At 45.8% G+C, this 19,926-nt stretch overlaps 1 protein-coding gene across 2 annotated transcripts in view; it reads right to left on the bottom strand.

The window, feature by feature from the left end:
* RNaseZ (ribonuclease Z) overlaps nucleotides 1–19,926 on the bottom strand; it is a 33,790-nt gene that overhangs the window by 6,956 nt on the left and 6,908 nt on the right. For both annotated transcript variants that reach the window (XM_075701482.1, XM_075701481.1), the window contains exons 10-18: nucleotides 19,651–19,702; nucleotides 18,233–18,398; nucleotides 16,202–16,331; nucleotides 15,991–16,088; nucleotides 13,862–13,983; nucleotides 11,750–11,843; nucleotides 10,747–10,888; nucleotides 7,810–7,958; nucleotides 1,451–1,538 (exon numbers count right to left, since the gene is read on the bottom strand). In XM_075701482.1, coding sequence (XP_075557597.1) covers nucleotides 1,451–1,538; nucleotides 7,810–7,958; nucleotides 10,747–10,888; nucleotides 11,750–11,843; nucleotides 13,862–13,983; nucleotides 15,991–16,088; nucleotides 16,202–16,331; nucleotides 18,233–18,398; nucleotides 19,651–19,702 — 1,041 coding nt within the window. The remainder of the gene's footprint in view (nucleotides 1–1,450; nucleotides 1,539–7,809; nucleotides 7,959–10,746; nucleotides 10,889–11,749; nucleotides 11,844–13,861; nucleotides 13,984–15,990; nucleotides 16,089–16,201; nucleotides 16,332–18,232; nucleotides 18,399–19,650; nucleotides 19,703–19,926) is intronic.

The following is a 19,926-nucleotide window of genomic DNA, read 5'->3' as shown; positions in this document are numbered from 1 at the left end:
TTGAGAGACACTCTCTTACAGCAAGGGGTGGTTCACAATTCCCAATGTGAATATCGGTCACCGCGAGTCAATCCTTGGTACCCGGTCGCAGTCACTCTTTCAGTCGCTGTTGTCAATGTGCCCTAAGAAGCTTGATGTTGCCTTAGGCTCGTGGGTACATAACACACGGCAGCTGAGAGGCAGTAATAAATAATTAAAATTCATAATTGCAGCAAACAGTGAAATGAAGTTGGAAACATACAGACACAAATAAAACGGTATACAGTAGAGCCTCATTGATATGATCCAGTTACGTATGATTTTCAGGTGCAAACGTTCCCGATCGAGAACACAAAAAATTGCCCAACTGAGTTATGCTTACATGCTACTGGCTCACACGTTGAAGCAAAACACAATCTTTTGGCAACAGCATTCAGTATATCGCTAAAACTGCGATCGTATGATACGTTTTCCGGTCACTAGATCGTATGTGAATTTAAAAAAATGTGTAAAGCACGCGCAATCGAGAACAGCAGCCGCGACTGCCTCACCGCAATGCTTGCGCGCCTGTCTCACTTAAAGATGATGCCGCACACTCAGCTTCTTATCCCGGTACCGGCAAATCACCTCCCGAGTTGTCGCACGCCACATTCACAGCTATCGCCGCCAACTCTATTGCGATAAGCATCTTCACCTATCTGTTTCACCATGGCGGGGGTGCCGTTGGAGGCGTACTGCAGGCCTGTGATAGACAAAAACCCAAACACGTGGCCATTTCCTGCTGCAGGCGGCTTAATGTGAGCGTCGCGTTTCGCTCCGAGGACCTCTGAAACTCCCGATCCAGCTCGATTTCATTTCGTTTTCCCCTTGCCATCTCAAAACGGCAATGGCAAACCAACAAAACGCATCTGAGGCCTCCAGAGCATCACCAGCTTGATGTGCGTCGGTGTCTCATGCTGCGCCAATTCGCGCCACGCTTTGCATTATGTAGATGTCAACTATTACAATTAGGTCTGTCAAATTTTTTAGTTACTTTGGATTGTACGTTTTCCCAGTTAGTATGTTTCTTCTCGTGTGTATTTTTTCCAGAACGTATGAACGAGGTTCTACTGTATATATTACGTAGTACGTCCGCAAGCATTCCCCGAAAAATGGAGGAGATACTATAAGCACACATGTTCAATTTTCAGAAGTCAGAAACAAAACCACAAGCAGTACGCCAAGTTGAGCACAGGTACCTTTTATAAGGCGGCTTCAAATGCTGAATCAAACACCAATATTATCTTTTTATTCAGCGGCAAAGAAAGAAAAACATATATGCATTACTTCAGTGATCGGACACAGTAAGGAACCCCCGAGGAAACACAGCAACATTTCACATAAGATGAGATAACATATCTGCAGGCTGCCTAAGAAGAAAGCATTGTTGTCTATATCACTGTAAGAAAAAATGCAACACAAACCAACTCACGTCTTTAAGCTTTAACTTCTGTAGCAACTCCAACTTCTCTGGAGACGGCGGCACTTGGTCGTAAAGCAGCAAAGCATTGTCCACATACCTGGAAGAGGGCACGGGAGTGAAAAACATGAGTTGCGAGATATCGGGAACAATGTGTCAAATTCACCTTCATCAAAACATTAAGCACCCCTAAGAGCAGGTTCAATCAGAAATCTTGCTCTCAAATGAAGTGACAGTTCTGAGGTAATGAGGAACATTCTCCTACAAGAGCAAAAATAAAACAAAAGAATAGAGTGCAGTGACAGCCAAAACTACAGACACATTATGTGATAAAATATTACTTTGTCCTGTTCCCTGGAATCCTTTGCTGATGCTTACGGTAGAATTGGTTGGTTGCTAACGTGCTCCAACTTGCATCGCTACAATTTGGAACGTGCTCTAAAGTGAAAGAAAGCATGCTGAAGCCTAATGTTGAGCGATTCGCCAGAGGACACATTGCTACTGCTAAGTTGACAACAGAAGTTGCAGCAGCAACTTGGCGTAAACACCACAATGAACTCAATTCAGCTCCCAGGTTAAAAGTGAGAGTGCCTCGAAGTGCTCTAAAATCTGGCGGCAACTATCACAGTTGACGCCTTTTCCTCTCCCTTCTAGACGTGCAGTGGTTTTGCAGTTCAGTCTATAGGGCAGTATAAACAGCCACATCGCCACAAGTCTGGTTTGTTTTCATTAAAGGCTACTGCAAAGAAGAACTTCGTAGTCCACTACAGTAAAACCTCGTTAAACCATACCCGCTTAAACAGTAGTTTCGTTTTAAAAGTAGTAAAGTCAAATCCCCGATTCATCAGCCATTGAACATAATGTGTTTTGTATCCGCATAAACCGTACTAGCTTATTGTGTACGCATCGGTTAAAATGTAGCGTTTTCACTTCTTTCGGCGCCGTGCCTGAGAGCGTTGTGGCGTCGTGCAAGACAGGACTCGCGTCATGCCGAAGCTCGAATAAAATAATACGGCGAGTGCTCAGCATAGAAGAAAAATCAGACATCGTCCGCGCTATCGAACGTGACATGAAGAAGTCGGCACTGGCAAGCGATAGGGATCTACTGTTGACTACGGTGTGTGGCATTTGGAATGTGAAGAAGTTGCTCAGCAGCGCTGCTGCGACCGCGAAGAGATGTCGGCTACGAGGTTCCACTTTTCGTCATTGTTGCCTCTGTTGTTGCTGAAGTGTCGACTAGCGACAGTGATGAGGACGACACGGAAAGCGACAGCACAGGCGATTAAGGCCTGACAGTGGCAGAAGCTGCGCGTTACGTCAGCCTTATGAATGCAATCGTCGCGATGAGAACAGCACCCGGCAATGAAAAAGGCGTCCCAGGACTTCTGCAGCACTATCGCGCGCGTGCACGGAGAATACATAACACCAAAGAGGAATCTGCCATGCGAGTGTTAGCCAAGAAAAGGGGGCTGGCTGAAAAGCTGGCACGCAGCTTCAGTAACTTTGAGACCGGTGTCGTCGTACTAGCCCACCGCGGCTTCAAACGAAAATAACACTTTTGTCACGTGAAGTGAATAAATACTGCATGTTTCTTTCCCTTTTATCACACCCTCTCTGAGTTCCGTGTTCAGTTTTCGACGGGTAAGCGGGCGATGTCATGCCATTTCGGTTAAACAGCACTACCGTTTAGTACGTACTTTTTCCGAGCTCCGGCCAACTACGGTTTAACGAGGTTTCACTGTACTTGGTTCATTCGAAGCATCGAAATCTGTTTGAAACCTTGTGGGGACTGTGTTGTTCATTTTGCTGCAGCACTATAGCGCAGCACGTTTTGGGCATAGGAGCCGCATCGCGGCGAGGTCGTTGGGCGGTCATTTGAGTGGGTCCAAAGTTTTTCGCAAAACTGAGCCAAACGGTGGCCTGGCATGGGACAGGATATACTCCGCTATTGCTGCTCCTGCCGTGTCTGTCAAACGGTGAAATCACGATGAGGTAAGCCACCTTGACTGGTGAAACCAACTGACAGTGTGTGTCCGTGGCAGATAGCCACCTGCAATCTGATGGGGCCTTTCCCCAGGAATAAGCAAGGTTACAGCTACTTGTTGGTAGCTGCTGATCATTTTTCGAAATGGGTTGAACTGTTCTCTTTTCGAAAGGTGACAGCATGATAAGTGCTAGGAAAGATCCTAGAAGTATTCAATCAGTTTGGCTACCTGGAAAGGCTGATCATGGACAATGCATCCTGTTTGACCGCTGGGGTTTTTGATGCGACGTGCCGTTCCTTTAGAATTGATTACCACACTACTTCGCCCTACTATGCCCAATCCAACTAGACAGAGCGAATGAATAGAATGTTCAAATGCATGCTCTGTGCCTTTGCCGAGCACCAAAAAGATTGAGCTGACCACTTGAATGAGCTCGCATTCACCATCCGAACCGCTGAAAATAGTTTAACTGGTTTCTCTCCCGCGTTCCTCAACTTTGGAAGGGAGCTTGCAAATCCTATAACCAGTGTAACTCGCACCCAGCACGGGGATGATAAGGTGCAGGCAGACCACTCTGCTTATGCATAGAATCTTCGGGACCGTCCTTGTCAGGCTCTCAGCAGAGCAAGGCAGAGTTTGACGAAGGCCAGAGCCCAGCAAGAGGCTCAGTACGATCGAAAGCACCGCCACCTTTCATTTAAGGTGGGTGATCTGGTCCTGAAGCGGAACTACACGCTTAGCGATGCTAGTAAGGAGTTCTCAGCCTTGTTGGCACCGAAGTGGCTTGGTCTGTACCAAGTTCAGAGAGTTTGCTCTCTGCTCGTGTACTTGTTGAAAGGTCCCCTTTTGCGGAAACTTAGGCGTACCCATGTCGCAGACCTGAAAGCCTATGTCTCTCGGCCTGACGATTTGACAACTAAGCCCATTCACACAAGGCGTCAGAGACAGGGCACACCCATTGTGGCCGACCACAAAGCGGTCAACCGTGTGATATCGCGCCGGAGAGCGGACCCTCTCTGCAACTGAAGGCCCTCAAGCAACGCGCAGCCTGAGTTGGCAAACTTATTTCTTGACGGGCGTTCCCCAAAAAGAAGTCTTGCCAGCCTTGTTCAGTGTGCATATTCCTTTTACTGTGTATATCCAATTGAGCGTTACTCATGCATAAATACTCTTTACTGTTGTGCATGTAAGTGTTGCCACTTTCCAGTAAGCATGTATGCATTATGATTTTCCTTGCTGTAAATGGCAACAACCGCAATTTTCCATATAGTCAACTTGTTGCCAGTGCTGTGTCATGGTTTTTCTTCGCTGGCCCATTCAGGGCGGCAGTCATTTGCAGGGACGCGGCGGGAAGTGTCAGTTTTGTTTTGTATGTGTTTGTATAGTTGGGGAGGCCAGTTTGCACTTTGGCTGCTGCCTACCCCTCGAAGGGGGTAGGTACGGTTGCCTGGCAATTGCTTCCATATGTGTGCATGCGAACTGACCGCCGAAATAACATGCAAAACAACATGCCCCTTTGTGTGCGCGCATCCGGCAGTGTTTCCATGAACGTGTCAGGTGTGTGTGGCGAGTGTACCCGTGCCCGGGGCAAGTGTGCGTGCATGCTTCGTTGGACGCCCTAACCGGCAGTAGCATCCCCGAATGTTTGCCTCTACTCGCACGCTCCCAGGGAAAAGCGAGCGTGTCTTGGAGGACGAGGCTGGCATCCCGAAGATACACAAACGGCCGGTGTCCTGCGGTCGTCGCCAGTGCCACTGAGTTGCCGCAGGACGCCTCTTGGCTGCACGGCCGATCTTGACTGCGGTGGTCCATGTGGCCAGTCTTATGGAGCTTTGCCCCATGCAAGGACTGGGAAGGAAGGAAGTGTGGGGCCGCACACGAGTCATTGGGCTTGTCGGCAACATAACAGCAAGTGTTCCTACTTACGAACTGCCACCGACATGGCTCACAGTACAATCTTCCGAGCAGTAAGAGACACTTCCCGCATATGGTAAATGTGGGCATTTGAAGCGAGCGAAAGAGTGCCCAGAGAGGAGAAGACAGCATTTCGTCAGCAACCACGGCATGCTGCCGCGCGAGAAGCACCTCACCATCCTGTCCGGAGGGGGGATGTTTTACGGCTCCGTGCTGTCAGCAAACAACGGGATAAGGTTGCGCCAGCCGTCCTGGCCCAACTGCTTCGAGCGGGACTTTAGACCACGGTTTGTCTGTGCGTTTTGCATTGTGTGTGCCTTGGTGTGTTCTTCGGTGGGGGGTCGAGAGGTACAGGCGAATGGGGAAGCTTCCTGCATTTTTTGGGGGGCGCCACTGCAACTCTTGTGCGTTGTGAGCAGGCACTTGTCACCCTGACCTCGGAGGGCAAAGAGCACAAGAATCCATGGCTGGGCAATCCTCCACGAGCAGCGAACGTCGCGGTGACTCTGCTTTGCGGCATCTGGAGACAACGAGAAAGAAAAAGATTGGCCCGCAATGGGACTTGGTGGATGCCGGCCCGGCATCTCAGCAGAACTAGACATCTAAGAGGAATCGCCGGCCGGGCCAGACGTGTGCTCGGCGACAGGACCGGGATACAAGAAGCGTGGCCACATGGACATGCCAGCGATATGGGGCGCCGCCGTTGGCTTTCTGCAGCAACGTGACACAGTGAGTGTAGAGGCTGATTTGCCGAGATCATGATGCGAGTCTGGCGCCCCATCCATTCCGCGGGCACAATGTACCCAAAGAGAATGGCTCAGCAATGGCCCAGTTTCCCCTTCTGAACGGTGTCCGCTGTTGCCAGGTTTGTGCCATGCCTGTTTACTTCAAATGTCACAACCAAGGATCCATGCACCAGGCTCGGGAAAGGGCCCTTTTTGAAGCTGGTGCTGGCACCAAAGCGCGCTCAGTTGGCGGACTACGATTTGGTGGCCCTGTGCCAGCAGCATATCCGGGAAAATCCTTCGTTCAGGGCTGCGGTCGGTGCACCAACCTTGGCGGCGGCTGTCAAGGAGAGTGCGGTGTCATGCGGCGAGAGCGAACTGAGGCGCTGCGGAGAGTCTCCCGCCCCACAGCGTCCTACTGAGGAGCTGATGCACGATACAGGGGAACTTCCGTGGCTGTGACCGCCTGTTGCGCAGAAGGAGGGGGCAGGGGGTTGCTTGTGCGGACATAACCATATACGGGACTCCTGTGAGTGCTGTTTTTCTAGCTCTTGCTGTTATTGTTTTTTGTTGTGAGTTTAACGTCTGCAGCAATATATGCATTTGTGTGTGTAGCCGTAGATAATCTCTGTTTAATTGCTGGGGAGGAGCATTACTGTCATCTCCCCAACTCCTGTGTTGTTGTTTTATTTATTTTTATTTATTTGCCTTTTGAGTATGACCCAATTTGTGAATGCAATAAGAATAACATGCTGATGCAATTTTATGAAATGGCTTGTCTTTTTATGCATCCGTAATTATTTTTCCCATGGTTGTTTTTAGACATGCATGGCAGTGTTTAGGGATAATTATTAACGAATAGTTCAGGCAGAGCTGAGGTTTGCACGCGCCCCACTAGTTTGCCCACGTCAGACTGGTGGGAAGGCAGTTTAGGAGGAGAGAGTGTGGATATTGCAGCGGCCATTTCATTGCGGCGCCATAGCGCAGCGTAGGAGCCGCATCGCGGCGAGGTCACTTTCGAACTTCACGCACACGGGCCACCACTTTCCCTCTCTCTATTTCCTCCGAGGGTGTCGAACAGCAGTGGGACCGTAAAACAATGGCTGCTGTCCACCCCCAAACGGTCCAGTCACCCCTTTGGTTGGCCGCTCTTGCCGAAGGTCCTTGACCCGAGGCAGGTGCACACGTATTCGCTGCTTTTGTTCTGGAGGCTACACCAAAGAGATGCGGCTCAGTTCACGTGCGCGCTCGTACTGCGCCGAGTCGCCCTCGGAGGCTACACCGAGCTGAAGAAACATTGCCCTGGTAGCACGGTCGTTGGGAGCCATTGTTCCATATAGAGGCGCGTTACAGCGTCTTCTGATACTGAGTGCCGCCCTTGATTTGCGGGAGCTTCAGCTCACAAGCTCCACGCCGACAGGGATTTAATAGTTATCACTCATCTGTACGATGACAACACAACCATGGCAGGTTGCACTACTGCATTGTCGTCCGAGTCACAATCGTAGCTTTTTATTCCTTAAGCCGGCTCACAGTAGCCACATACGTTTTTATCACCAATAACATGGCCTGGAGTCATTCTAGTAAGTGGGTTGTTTTACCACGGAACATGTACCACAGCTGCTTTTGACAGCGCCTCGGCTTTTCGCTCTTACATCCAATATATATTTTATAACCGGCATTCTTTTAAGTTGGTTGGGCTGTAGCTCTACCTGTTCACGAGCACAACATTTGCAAGACTGCTCACCTGAAAAGTTCCGCCACTGAGTCGAACGCCCGGCTACAGCGGGCCATCCACGGCACCATAAACCTCGGTGCCACCACGAGAAGAGGCTTGTAAGGGATGCCCAGAACCTCAAAGGCAGATTGTCTTTCTTTCAACACTTTGACCAAACCCTACGGAAAGATTGCAGGACAACCGTCAGATGATTAGCTTTCAATGTGCATTGAATACTGCACCATGACAAAGTGTGGAGAAAAAAAAATTAGTGTCACATCCATTCTACAGAGATGATCGGCGATGTTAATGTGATTGGCAATATTTCTTAAGATGGGTGTGTAATGGATGATGATGTGTTTTATACGTTACAATGATAACAGTGATCGTTCTTTGTGTGTTTCGGCAAGGCTGCGCTGGCGGTTTGTCACCCGCATTTGCTTCAAGCAAGCGACATGGGCCTCTGCCGAAACGCTGGCTGATCGTTGTTGCAAATTGCAATGGCCATCCATCAAGTGGCTGCACTTGAAATGGATGGGATGCTATCGCTCTAATATATTTAAGACAACATACAACTCACGTCACCTTGTGGGGATGCGCGCCTCTCACGCGTCCCGGGATAGGTTGTTTTCCCGCATAGCTCCCGTCTCATGCAATCCGGCTTCGCCGCGTGGCCTGCGTGATGCCCGCGGCAGTCGGTCTGGTTGAGGCGCAGTGCGAGAGATGGCGCGAGTGTTGCGCTGCTAACGCCGCCTACCGGCGGGGTTACTTGGGCGCGGAAAGACAAGGCGCTTCCTCTTTGGTTCGGGGACGGCAAGCAGCACGGACGACCCGCGCGTGCGCTGATCCATGCTTCTGCGACACCGTCTCGCGAGGGCTCCTTCGCACACGCCACCGTTCGCGTGACCGCACGCGCGAACGACCAGGCGTTGGGATCTAGCATGGGGCGAACATATTCGCTCATTATACGCTCGCGGTGAGTCGGACTGCCTAGATTTGTCGCGCACCCATGTTTTGTGGATAGAAACTCGGCTAGCAGGCATTGATCTATGAAAAGTGCAATAAATGCCCTTGTGATTGTTTGCACTACTGTGTTGTCGTTCCTTTGTCCCAAGAGTATGGGTGAGAACCCCACAACCTTGAGACATTCATTCTGGCCAACTGGCCAAGAATGGGCACATACCGATGTCACATATTCAGTGGCCCAAGCTAGTAGATGGCTTAGGTCACTGGGTACATCATGGAGGTTAGATACGTAATGCAAGATGGGCGTAATTTCCTAAGAATGCTAATCACATTAAAATCGGAACCCTCTGTCACAGACACAGGAAGGATGACAGCAAACAACTATGGTCAAGAGGCAACAAACCAAATGCATGCAACTCAACAGCACTATTATTGACACAATGTTGCCTAGCACAGAACTAACTTTAGATTATTGATTTCTAGTTGGCTCAGCAGTAACCCATAACTTAGTCATAAGTAACATTACCTGAACGGTGTTATACAAGATTAAGATTATTCAATTTTTTTAACAAAACAGAGCACCCACATGAAGCCTGTGTGTTCCGATACGTCTTTGACTATGGGACCTCCTTATGTATGTGTTTCCAAACCTTTCACTACACACAGGTTTAGCCCTCAGAACACCTGCACATCAAAAGCAAGAAACATTGAGGTGGTTTCCACAGACACAGGCAGCTTACAGCTGAAACTGAAGTCACATACAGCGTGAATTCCTACTAAGAAGAAAATGGTCCTTGTCTCTTAGATTAACACTAACTGCTAATATTTCACCAAATGTAACTAAATGCAGCACACAGCTAACCTAGAGTGGCAAATTGTAAAAAAAAAAAAACTAAACTGTGGACATTGTGTGTGCCTCTCAATTTGTAAAACTAACACAACTTATCTATGAAGTTGTCTCACATTAATTATGCTGATATTGCATCAGGTTTTATGCATGCACATTCGGTGCAATGTGTTGTGCACAAAAATGCTGTCACTTTGAAATTTCCACATTAAGAGAAGGTGTACAATTAACCTCCTCCACGTGTTAAAAAAAGCTTGGCTGGCCGACAGCAATTATGCCTGCATTTTAGTGTCCCACACAACTGGGGCAGCCTGTCAGTTGCATTCAGTCGAAGTCAAAACTGCACTAGTTGGTGTATGTACACAGTACAAAAACAGCTCGAATTACACAACACAGAGAAAGAGGAACAGTGCTTGTCCTGTCTGTTCCTACTTCTCTACGTTGTCTCGTTTGCGCTGTTCTTGTATCACGTATCAGTTCCATGAAGTGACCATCTCACTACAGTGATTACACCATGCCAGATGTCCAATGTGCGTATCTAACGTATATTGACGTAAACCTGAGGCCACGTGCCAACTATGTAGCACAGCAATGTCATGAAATATCTTTCCGTTAGCGCATCATAGCTTTAAGATATTTTGAGTGCTGAAAACTGTGGGAAAACTCGAGTACCTCTCACACCACGTGCATGCTGCCTAGGATTAAAAGACGCAGTGCATAAGCCACAAGCTCATTCACAGAGTGCATCCCATAGTTGCCAGCTGTACACGCAGGCAGCAAAGCACCTGAGTGTTTCTCACAATTCCTGCATTTCGGTTTCGTTCCAATAACTTTTGTGGCCAGGCAAATTTGCCTACCTGAAGTTACGTTTACATTTCTTTTGAAAACTGTATGTAACCAACTCAACGGCCACATTCCCTCCTATCGCACCAGTATATTGAAATTCCAGCAATGCATTTCACTTAATGCAGAAGCCTTCTGAAACTACAATCATCTGCTGGACAAAAAGTGTGAAGCTATCGGCGTCCTCACCAACATACCACTGCTTGATACCACCAGCACAAAGCTACTGATGCTAACACACAACAAGAAAGGGAAGGCACTGTCTTTTGGTCAATGCTGGCACAGAATGCAAGGCTCCTTCAATGACTCACCAAGTGATGGTCAGCATGAAGGTGCGAGATAAAGACGCAATCAAGTCGACTCAGTATGTGCCTGGCACGTTCGATGCCATAGAACCGAACGAGCTGATTAAACGTGCCTTCGCCGCAGTCAAGAAGGATTGTCATGTCCTCACTGAAAATGCACACAGTAAAGCAACATTCAATACGAATCATTCAATCCAGTTACTTAAACATAGATTTAGTGTAACAAACCTGACAGATCAAGGCATATCATTACACTAGCAGCTTTAATTATGCAGCACTCCTTGAGCAATGGTTTACTGAATTCCTTGACATTGATTTGAGTGAATTACTATGACGTACTTCAAGTCATGGGAATGGCCGTAGAAAAGTGACAATAACATTACACATTAACAATATCAGTCGTCATCAAGCTGCAGGCTAAAATGTTTTAAACACGGCACACAATCGCGAGATGCAGGCACCTGCTTCTGCCAACCTATGCTCCGAATTAGTCTTGGCATGACGCATACACGCACACCAAACATCACAAATAATCTTATTTATATAACAATATATCAATCAATCAAGAGGGTTACATATCCCGAAGAAACACAGGGGCTAGAGAGGTGCCATAGCAAAGGGCTCTGGTTTAATTCTGGCTACCTGGTGTTCTTCAATGCACACTCAAAGCATGGTGTACATGATTTTTTTTTTGCATTCTACCCAGATTAGAACGCAGCCACCGTGGCTGGAAACCAAACTTGCTAAGTCATCTTCAGTAAGACTCCAAAAATAGAAAAGCGACATGACATGCTGCTTTCTTTTAATCTTCTTGAGGTTGCAACATAAACTTTACACAAAAAGCTATGTTACATACATTATGTAATGGTACTAAAAATGCGTTGTTTTTTTTTAAACCGGCAACTTTTACAATTATGTTATTGCTATTCCAGCAGCACCAGTACGTAAGACTGTTAAGAACCCTGTCTTACTCAACATAAGACAATATTCCTTGAGGTTAAATCCACACCTGACATTGACGAGAATGGCGCTGACGTTACGGTCTTTCCCAGGAATCGCAGACGCAGTACCGAGGAACAGTATTTCGGGATGAGAGGGCTTGCCTGCGGGAGAGAAACAACATCTCAACTTGCATCACCAGACGCAAATACAAATACAGGATAGTTCGTCACTAATCGTCATGATCACCTTGACAGGATGAGTCGGATGACTTTTACAAGGAACATCTTAAAGCAAAACTAAAGAGAAGCACTAAGTCCCCTTAAACTGATAAAATATTTTTCTCAAAATGACATTTTCATTATACTTCACAGTAGTAAGTTGATTTTAGCAGTGAAAATGAAGATCAAGAAGTTTGTTTCTTTTATGTTGCTCTGAAACGCCCAGCACCGGTTTCCCCCCCACTGTGGCTAAATAAATATTCTTGAAATTTGCTAAGTTCAGTCTTCGGCTCTTCTAGAATGCAACAGTCCGTCTTGACCGAGAAAAAAAATTAACTAGGCCCAAGCAGATGCCATAAAAATCCGTGATGCCTATTGCGACTCGGGGTCAAAGACGAGAGACAGACTCTTGGAGCAGACCTAGGGGAGACAAAAAGCTTTATACAATATGTACATATAGCAGACAATAGCATACAAGTACAGGGGATGATTGCACATGGCAGTCTTTGACCATTAGTGATTACTTTAGCAAATAAAAGGCCTTTGCAATTCCTGCTTGGGCAGAAACTGTGCCCAAGCACAGTTTCTGCCCAAGCAGGAATTGCAACTTTTTTTTTTTTTTTTTAGCTTACAGTGGATGAAATGAAAAGCCCAATTTACAGCCACTTAATTATTCTATTTTAGCGCCTATCACATCCTCTCGAAAAATTTGCCCACGCAATTATCACACCACCCAACTTGGCATCAATTTTCCACAGAAAGAGGTGTGAGCACCCAAGTAATGTCAATTAATTAAATTATGGGGTGTTACGTGCCAAAACCATTTTCTGATTATGAGGCACACCATAGTGGAGGACTCCGGAAATTTCGACCACCTGAGGTTCTTTTAACGTGCACCTAAATCTAAGCACATGGGCATTTTCGCATTTCGCCCCCATTGAAATGCGGCCGCCGTGGCCGGGATTCAATGCCGCGACCTCATGCTCAGCAGCCCAACACCATAGCCATCCCAAGTAATGTTGACAATGTTTTCTACTGCATTAACAATAATGGGTGAAAAGCAAGGGTATGATGACAGTTCAGGCTTAGACCCTGTGCATTCACATTAAGGCTACTCTTGGAGATTACAGGAAACGGATAACCAATGTCAATTTAAATCAGGGTTTCCTAATTTTCAAATTTCTCCATTATCAAAGTGAGATTTCCAAAACTCGGCAAGTGGAAGCCATTAAGGAGGCACTTTACTGACTTGTAACGGCACCAAGCTTATAGATTATAACTAACAAAAAATAAAAATAAAAATGAAAAAAAAGAGAGAAAGATGCTATGCATGTTCATACAAGCCCTCTGTGTTAGTGGTGGAAAAGTAGTTTGTTCAAAAGAGTCTTTTAGCTAAATATAGCTCTGCAAAAGTTTTTTTTTTTAGCTATGTTTCACTTCGTCCTCTTCCCAACTATCTTTTCTTTCCTTTTTTTTGTGTGTTACTTTAATTTCCTAATTTATTTATGGATGCTACAAATTCTGCCTACAATTACAGGTTCAGTGAATTTCAAGGCTGGTGGCTGCATTTGACTGACAGTTGTAGAAATGATTGTTGATTTAATATCAGCAGAAAGCACATTTAATGCAACAGAATGAACAGACAACAGAATTTCTACAACTTTCCCTCCATTAAGCTTATTTAAAATTGTGCTTGGTATTCAACTGAATATTAACACAAAGCGTACCAAGTACGACACAGTCCCCATAACTTTTGTAAGAGAGGGCCTATTATTAACCTTTTTGAGTATGGTTCTTGAGATTCACTGAGTATCATTAAAAAAATGTATTGAAGGCAACATGATTTCTATAACAACCTTTGTAAGGGAGTGTAATCACACCATGCACTTGCCTAGAGCATCGTACAGAGGCAACAAAACGCACAACATTGCTGCTGTTGCAGGCAGCAGGACAACGCTCACCAGACGCTTCATCTTTCTTTGATGCAGCAGCATCTCTCAGCTCTTCAAGCTTCTCGGTGAAGCCTAAACTAGAGTGGGCCTCCTGCACATAGGCCTCAGGGTCGACGCGAACCACCGAGTCCCTGAAGTTAGAGACAGAGGACAGAGCCACACAAGAACAGTTCAAAACGAATGTAAGCACAAAACCAGAATACGCAGAGCAGGCACACCTTCTTGTCTCTACGCTATCATTGTTTAGTGGACATCAATATGGAGAGGCACATCTTTACATAAGTTCCTCAATCTCGCAGAAGCAAAAGACGTGCATGAAAAGACATGCTTCCCAGTTCAAAAGTTTCAAAGGGCTAGAACAGCAATATTTAACATCAAGCATTCCCTGCCTCACATCAGGCACCTTGTGGTGGGTTCCTGTCTCGTATCGTTTTGGGCCTCTTCAATAAAATATGTGCGTCTAATCGTGAGATCAAACCTTGCTTTCCTAGCACGACAGCCCAGCAGTGTAATTATTGGGCCACAATTGCATGCAGACTTCTCTTGTGCCAAAACCAATTGACTTGTTTGAGACGACTGGAGCATGCATCACATCACATCGCATATGTGTGAGCATGTGCACACATCACACAGCATGCTACATCACACACACAGGAATAAAATGCACGAATAATAATCAACGTCTTTCACCACTGTCTTTCATGCGTGTCACGTCGTGTAGCAACAAGTTTCTTATAAAAGCTTGAATGCGAAAAATTATCCTGTAATTTCCTCATGACAGCGAGCACATTGAAATTGTGTCAGACTGGACTGACTTCACAATCGGCCCACCGATTGTTTAGACCATTCGTCGTAGCAGCTAGCACTACACAGGCACTCTGCGACATTGCACTATTTTTAGGATTGGTGCAGGTCATACTAGAACAAGCTGCAACATCGTTTTTTTTTTTTTTTTTTTTTTTTGCTGAAGTACAACAAATCGGTTGTCATGACATCATCGTTGCCACCTTGCTGCTGTTATCACCATCACTTTGACAAATGGAATTATTGTTATCATTGCAACAAGGCAAAAATACCATGTTTAGTCCAAGATATTCAAGAAAAATATGTGCAGTAGATATGACCTTTCCGCTTATAAAAGACTCGATTGCCACATTGACATGATGTGCCTATTCACGAAAAGCCAGACTAGCTGGCTCCAGCGTATACAAGGACTCTGCATTCAAAAAAAGCTCACAAATGCCGTAATATATTTTCATTCAACCCTTGTTAATTCAGAAAATCAAATATCTAACTTGCCCTATGGTCAACAGGCATAAGCATTGTTTAACGGAATAACTCATGTCAAATCGGAGGTATCTGGCAACACGCTGACTAATTTGAATAACTCCAAAGTGTGCAGAGTGCAAGGCGCCCCAAATGTGCGACGCAAAAGAGTGAGAGAGACGCTAGCATCCAACCAAAATGAAGCGGTGGAGTCGGCATCACCACAGGTGTCAGCGGGAACCATACAGGAATGACAGGAACATTTCATGCCCGTTCGTTCTTGCATTTAGTGCCACGCATGACACCGCATTGGCTTGGTGCCTTCAGGATTGCTTAGCCACTGCTATAATGTGTTCGTGGCGATGGCAACCACAGATGACACCATGAGCACAAATTCATCTGCGGCAGTTGTGGCGAGCAGTAGTCTCATTTTAAAAGCATGCCACACATGTGGTGTCATGAACACTGAGGAAGCCACCGAGGGTGAAAAGCAGTTCAATTGCGGCATGCCCTCTGGCGTCAAGCCCGCCGTCTGCATCGAGGCGGATAGTTAGTTGCCGGTCAGCTCACTGGCAAGAAAATAATACAGATGTGTGCACAGTAATAGAAAACACGTCTACATGGATGAAGGCACGAAGCCCTCGCTGGCTGCGTCTCTCAGACTTTCAGCTTCTGCACTGACTTCACGCAATATATACAAATGGGGATTGCACATTTCCTCCATAAATAAAGGCATGTTTATGTAATTATTTATTGTTTTCTTGCACCCTCCTGTAATTTGAAATTCGGTCAATTCGGGCAATATTTCCAATCCCTTGAAATCCAAATTATTTAGGTTTTACTGTACCCAGAATGGTGATAAGGTGACTCACCTTTGAAGTCCCCGAAATGGACGCAGCCTGTACTTTGACAGCGTGTCACCTACAACACAGTTTAGTTCAGTGAGCTCCTTAGGAAGACCTGACGATTCCTAAAAATAACAAAAAGATGAAAACATAAAAAAAAGCACGGTATGTAGCTAACCTGCTCTGGATTCCAGCAAATTCCATATGGTACCAAGAAAGAAAAAAAAAAGGGTCTCACCTCTACATGCAGTAATGGGAATATGGACGAACTGAGAAGATGGAGGCGATGCTGTGCTCGATGGAGTGCAACGCTGCTCAGAGAGCTGGCACACTCGTTTAAAACCAGGTGGGTTGTGCTTGCAGGAAACCTGGTGCAAGGAAAGCAGACCACAATGCAAGGTGCCTCAAGCTTCAAGCACAGTCACTAGGACAAGACAGATTTCAGGTGCAAGTGGCAACACCACATGCATCCTGGCACACATATTAGTTGCTTTCAAAGGCATCAACAACATTCACCAAACACTTTCAAAGCAGCAGCTGCATATCTTCACCTATAATCTAGGACATCATGCTGTGGGAGCTGCTGCGGCCTGCTTTGAGTCGGATGCCTACACGAAAAGGGGGCCACAGTCGCCCAAACAGCAACAACAAAGCAGTGTGAATAGTGAATTCTAGCGACAAGAAATGCTACAAAATTGGCGGCACTGCATTTTACTTGCGACAGCAAGTTATACCTTGTGTTTGGACTGCTTTGCGTCATATTTGTCTGAAGCCTCTTGTGTGTCATATGACTAAGTGCACACAAAGAAAAGGCCGCGAAGGAGGCTCAGGTGTGCAACAAAATCTAGGAGGCAGCGGCTGTCATTCGCCAAATGCATGCTAAATGGCGCCGCAATACCAGGCAATAGCAAACACAGAGGCTTCATGAAGGCATGTAGTATTTGCACCTTGCCAGTCTAAGTGCGTCAACATGCACCTGAAGTGGTGACTCATGAACAAGAGCAGGTACATCAGTGGCACCATGTCCAAGAGAGACCTAAAATTGCTATTGCAAGTTTTTCAGTCACGGTTCTATGTGAGGGTCCTCAGCCTTTCTTTCACATTACTACATAATAAAATTAACCTTTTTTTAGTTATTAGTAGTTGACAACAATTACGCTATTATAAATGGGACAGGTTACGCGATAAGAGATGGTACTGCATCTTTCCAGTGGCAGCACCAATCCTTTCCTATGTTTACGTCATTTTCTTGCTCACAAAAGCTATCTTTCTCTGTAAAAGTGACATCTTGAACCCCTTCAAACACTGGGCCATCACTTAAGCTTCATCTAATATTTGCCTCTGATGGTCCCTTAAAGGGACACTAAAGGCAAATACTAAGTCGACGTGGACTGTTTAAGAACCATTCCAGAAACCTCACAATGCTTGTTTCGTGCCAAGAAAATAATTAGTTTATGAGTTAATTTCATCTGAAGGGTCCGAATACTTTTTTCGAAATTCAAATCTCCCACCACCCAACAGGGGGGAGCGGTTACGTTACGTTACATACGCCATCACGACTCTTTGCTGCCGTTGGTGAGTAAAACGGCGCCCGACAGACGCTGGTACCGAGCCAAGACAGAGCGGTGGGTTCGCCGCTGTAGCTGCTTTTTGGTCAAGTGGCATAGACCGTTTTGCCATCCCGTGACATCACATGGAAGTTGAATTCTCTGCTACTTGCAGTTTGCAGGAGTTTTGCGAGCCAGCAAAACGAGTGCAGCACTACGCGACCACGAAACGACTGAAATGCGAAAGCATGGGCGGTGCAGAGCTGAGCGAAAACGAAACCTTTCGACCGCCCGCGCCGTTGTCAAGAGTAATTTCAATAAGGTTTTTTTTTTTTTTCTGAAAATGAAATAGAATTGGACAAGTAGCATTTCAGTTTGTCTTGTAATCTTGTTTAATCTTGTAATCTTGTGTCTTGCAATCAATGATGTTTTTTGCAACAAGTGCTTGAGTACTAGTAACAGAATTTAACTTAGGAGTGCTTTCGTCATCAGGCAAATACTTGAATGTCCCGGGGGACTCTCTAATCATGTCCTGCATTTACCTCAATTTCTCGATTATCAAGGCTCTGTTCGCGATTGACACCTTAGAGATTCTCAAGCACTAATCTATGACTTTAGCTTAACCTAATACTTGCCTTTAGTGTCTCTTAAATGAACAGTATCTACACCCCCCCCCCCCCCCCCAACAATGATGCTCAGTCCAAATTAAACATGAACTGCACCTCTTGATCCATTCCATGTATGAAGGGTGCCTCATGATAGACGATGGGGTGAAATGAACAACCACTTTGGCTGCATGCTCTTCCTGGCTGGCTGTGACTTGGTGGCTCTTGAATTGCTCAGCTTCCAGCAGTGACTGCAGATAGTCCTCAGACGGGACTTCAACCACTAGGAATGGCAATCAATCAGTGAATCAATCAGTCAGTTGACAGATAACATCTATTACTGTGTGTGAGGACAACCTCCCATGCATTCTTGACTCCCCTAAAGAAAGCAAAAAATGATGGGTCACTCAAAGAAATGCTAAAGCATGATACGAAATAGAAGTCACTGGCCTTATGATGACTTCAGAAGAGTAGGGAAGGGGGAAGAGGAGCAGGTTGCCTGAATCTGCACAGCACTTTCATCTTGTTAATATTTTACACTTATGCTAATGTATCACTGCTCCAATCATGTTGTCATAGCAATAATCGGATGACCAATTCAAGCATAAAGTGCCTAACAAAACTGGCAACTGTTAAGCATGCAGTGAACACAAGGTGTGAGCCATTTCACTGCAACTACCTAGGGAGAGCTCTTCAGGCAACTGTAATTTAGGCAATAAAGTCTTTAGTGTTAGTACATGAAAAATGCATTTTAGGCAGTAAGTTCTTGAGTAATGCTGTGGCAATTTGGGCCCTCACTTTGCCCACCATGCGTGTCTTGTATATGAGACCAATAACTGGGCCTAGTAGGCGTTCCTTAATTATACACAAGCACCATGCATCGAGAAGCGGAGAAAAACCATCTTTGTTTTGGGAAAGCTAACAAACAGAAAGGCGGTAATATGAAACAACTCAAGGTCAAGGGGATGTTTACAGCTGACAAAAGACCAGGGTTCTGCCTAAAACTCTGAAGGCCGGCCAGTGACTGGAGACAGTGCATGTATGTGTGTGAATTAAGCAACATGTGCTATGTCCTGCAACAATGACATGTTTTCCCCCGCTTGGTATGCTTCGCCGCGTAACACGCCTGTACTATGGCGAAGTTAACTTTAAAGGCACTACTGCTGCCAGGTGAATTACGGTGTGTTTTGGCATTTCTTCTGTCTTTCGTTTAATTCAACCCGCCGGACAATTCGACTAGTTTCATCGGTCCCGTCAAGATCGAATTAACGGAAGTCGACGGTACCGTTATCCATCAAAAAATGAAAATGTAAGAATGGAAATAAACTGCAATAATACATAATACATAAATTCGATAGGTTATAGCAGTTCGATAGGTTCGACAGCAGCAATACATAAAATTCGATATCCTACCAACACAGGCGAGGCTGTCGTTTATGATTAGAATTACCATAGCCATAGCATCCTCAGCTGAAAATCAAAAGCACTGAAAAATTTCAATGGTCGATACATTCAAGATTTGCACAACAGCTTACCAATAAATACTGGGCCGGCTTCTTCTGGAGACACTACATCACTTGACTTCACCTGCATGCGAAGAAAAGTAGCTACAACTGAGAAAGCGGATTAGATTCAACAGGCCACAGATTTTCAAAACAGCAATATCAATGGCCTTTCGGGAAAGCCTCCTTGTGGTGACACCAAATATTTATGCAGGGACGATGTTCCTGTAACCATTACTATTATGGCTTATGGTGGGCCATTACCAAAATGGCCCACCCTCGCGTGTGGGCCATACCTTGTCAAGATCA

Source organism: Dermacentor variabilis, chromosome 8 (assembly GCF_050947875.1).
Source record: "Dermacentor variabilis isolate Ectoservices chromosome 8, ASM5094787v1, whole genome shotgun sequence".
NCBI lineage: Eukaryota > Metazoa > Arthropoda > Arachnida > Ixodida > Ixodidae > Dermacentor > Dermacentor variabilis.
This window is presented reverse-complemented; position numbering and strand designations above follow the sequence as displayed.